Source organism: Echinops telfairi, unplaced genomic scaffold, assembly GCF_000313985.2.
Source record: "Echinops telfairi isolate 266 unplaced genomic scaffold, ASM31398v2 ScPeMD7_2291;HRSCAF=2852, whole genome shotgun sequence".
NCBI classification, from domain to species: domain Eukaryota; kingdom Metazoa; phylum Chordata; class Mammalia; order Afrosoricida; family Tenrecidae; genus Echinops; species Echinops telfairi.
This window is the reverse complement of record NW_022106189.1, coordinates 42976630-42979433: the sequence shown is the minus strand read 5'-3', so window position 1 is coordinate 42979433 and position 2804 is coordinate 42976630. Positions and strand designations below refer to the sequence as shown.

Sequence of the window (2804 nt, the reverse complement as noted above, 5' to 3'; positions counted from 1 at the left end):
GGTGGGTGGGCGGAGCCCCAGGTCCGCCTAGCCACCCTGAAGCCATCGCACTCCAGGGCTGACTCACCCCAGGACAAAGGCGAAGGAGTCTTTCTTGAACTCGTCGAGAATCTGAAACACAGACGGGAAGAGCGTTAGGCAAACACCAGGCCGCCCGGCGCACACTAGTGCTCTTTGCTTGGGAATCAAGGCAGCCATGGCCGTGGGATGCAAACGCTCCTGTAAGAGAAACACTTGCACGGCTTTCTCACCCGACCTCCTCCTCCTCCTCGCTGCTAAGAGGGAGTGCATCTGGGGATGCACGTGGTAGGGGGTCTTCCTAGAATTCATTTCTACGGATTGGTCGCGTAGGCTGCGAGTGTCTGTCGTGCTTTACATCCAAGGCCACATCACCCGAGTGGCCCCTGATACGCACCCATTCACTCTCCCACTACAATACCCAGCATGATTCTTGGGGCACCCCGGTCCTTGCTGGGGTACTTTACCCCCCTGTGCCAGTGTCTCTGGGGGTTGGGTTCCTGGCAGCAGAAGCACCTGCAAGTGGGTGTGCACCTTGCTACCAAGGACAGATAAACCATCTGTTTCCGTTGCTAGTGGCGACGCCTCCCTCGTGTCATAGAACTAGAAATCGGCTCCATTGGGTTTTTCTCGTCTATGAAGCTTATTCAACAGCAACCTTTTTATGGTAAGAGTGTAGGGGTGGAGTCTCAGCTGTCAAACTGGAGATAGCCAATGAGACTTCAAGGCATGACCTTGAGAATTCTGGGAAATCTGGTACTTCCTCCTTGGAGGCAGAAGACACCCCTCTCTCTCTGCTATTCCCTGGGAGACGTTGCAGAAGACAAGCCACATGGATGCAACCAGACCTCAGAAGCCGGAGAAACCAGAGACCCCTGCCAGCGCTGAGATGTTTCCAATGACACTGGATCCAAAGACTTTCTACCCACTGGCCTGTGATCTTCTGCATTCGGTGTCATTGCATGTGTTGTGTGAGTCTGAAGATGGCTTTATGGATTGGTATCGGACATATGGGCTAATAGCAGACTTACGGGTTTGATCTGGACTGGGCTGGGATGTTTTCTCAATGTTCAATTGCTCTTGTATATAAATCTCTTTCTTATACATATATGTGTGTCCATGGATTTGTTTCTCTAGTCTACTAGAGACTAACACAGCAAGTTAGATGGGGGTTATATTTCAGATCATCAACTACATACTCAGCACTTTAAAGTACTCATCAAATGCTCCCATAACCTACCTCTCCCCCACCCTTGTCTTGCTATTGCTTCGTCCTCTTGTGGACCACAACCCTCTTCCCTTTAGCCCCGGTGACCACTGGCTACACCAAGCTTTCCCCCTGCAAGGAGCTGCCAGTCTGTAGGCAAGCAGTCAGGTGAGCCAAAGGGGTCAGGATTTGAACCCACCCTGAGAGTGGTGTGACTTAGGGTTGGTGGCACCCAGTGCCCCAACTCCTGGTGGCATACACTCCCCCCGCCCCCCCCACGAACCACCTCCTGGGCCAGACGATACAGAATCCTTAGTAATGAGCACCACACACTACAGTCATGGGAAAACGTGAGAAATCGTGTTGTAAACGGCTTTCAATGAAATACGTCATTTATATGAATACTAGAAAAAGATGGTTGTTTTTAAAAAAAACTCTACACAGAGTAGCATTATGTGTTGCAACTTGAGTTATGGGCGTGGGAGCCTTGTAGATTTCTCTCCTTCCCCTCCTCCTCTAGGGAGGACTTCTTTCTTAGAGAAGTGAATGATTGGAATGAGTTCACAAAACTCAAGAGACAGTTACATCACAGCACCTGGAAGACTACAGGAAGCCTACAGCAACAACAACGGGTGCTACTTAGTAGCGCAAGGAGATGCCCCGTGTGATGTGAAGCATCATTGTAACCAATTTAAACAGATTCAAAGCATCATTGTAACTGATTTAAACAGATTCAAAGCATCATTGTAACTAGGTAGGAATGACAGCTCTGCCCAGAGCTGCAAGGGAAGGTTCAAAAATCAACCTTGCCATTTTTTCAGCCTTGTAGGGTTAGAAATACATATAAGGTGGACGTGTGAGAAACGTTTTTGTTGCTGCAACTACGGGGTTGTTTTTAGAGCATAATAAACTGCAGAAACACAGCACACAAGCTTTAGACCGTCGTTTTGCTGCCCCATTGTCCCCTCACCAGTGTCACTGGAGATGGCTCAGACCCTCTGCACCTGATCAGACCTAGTGATCACCGCTGGGTGGGGGCTCCCTGAGAGAGCGCTGCCTTGGGAGTGCTCTGTCCCACAGGGTTTCCCCGCCCCGCCCCCTTCAGAATGGGCTCCAGGACCCCATGAAGGCCTTCCATGACTGGACAGGCATCTGAATAAACCCAGGAGGTAGAAGAGAGTGTAGCTGCTGGTATGTTCAAATGCTAACCATACCAACTGACCCCTCCTCTAGACCCCCAGGCTCCTCCTGTCCAGCATCTTAGAGGCCAGGAGGACACCTGGGAATCCATGTTCTCAAAAAGCCCTAGAAGGTGTCAGGTGACTTGCGTGCATTTGTCTTGTGAGTGTGCAAAGCTCTGTTCCCTAGAAAGCCCTTCCGTCGCCGCCACCCACCGCTCAGAGATGGAGCTCACCCAGAAACGTAAAGCGACTCAGAACTCCCAGCTCTCCCCCCACTGACGTGCAATTCACAGACTAGGTATTTAATATATAAATGTCCAAGGATTGGTCAGAAGTAATGTTATGTAGACTCACTGGGACCTGACATTAGATCATTCAAGTAAATCTGGAGCTTAAGG

At 50.2% G+C, this 2804-nt stretch overlaps 1 protein-coding gene across 1 annotated transcript in view; it reads right to left on the bottom strand.

Annotated features, from left to right (window-relative positions):
* Window positions 1-2804, bottom strand: part of PLCG2 (phospholipase C gamma 2) — a 126284-nt gene that overhangs the window by 55525 nt on the left and 67955 nt on the right. The window contains exon 7 of the mRNA XM_004704774.2: window positions 68-111. Coding sequence (XP_004704831.1) covers window positions 68-111 — 44 coding nt within the window. The remainder of the gene's footprint in view (window positions 1-67; window positions 112-2804) is intronic.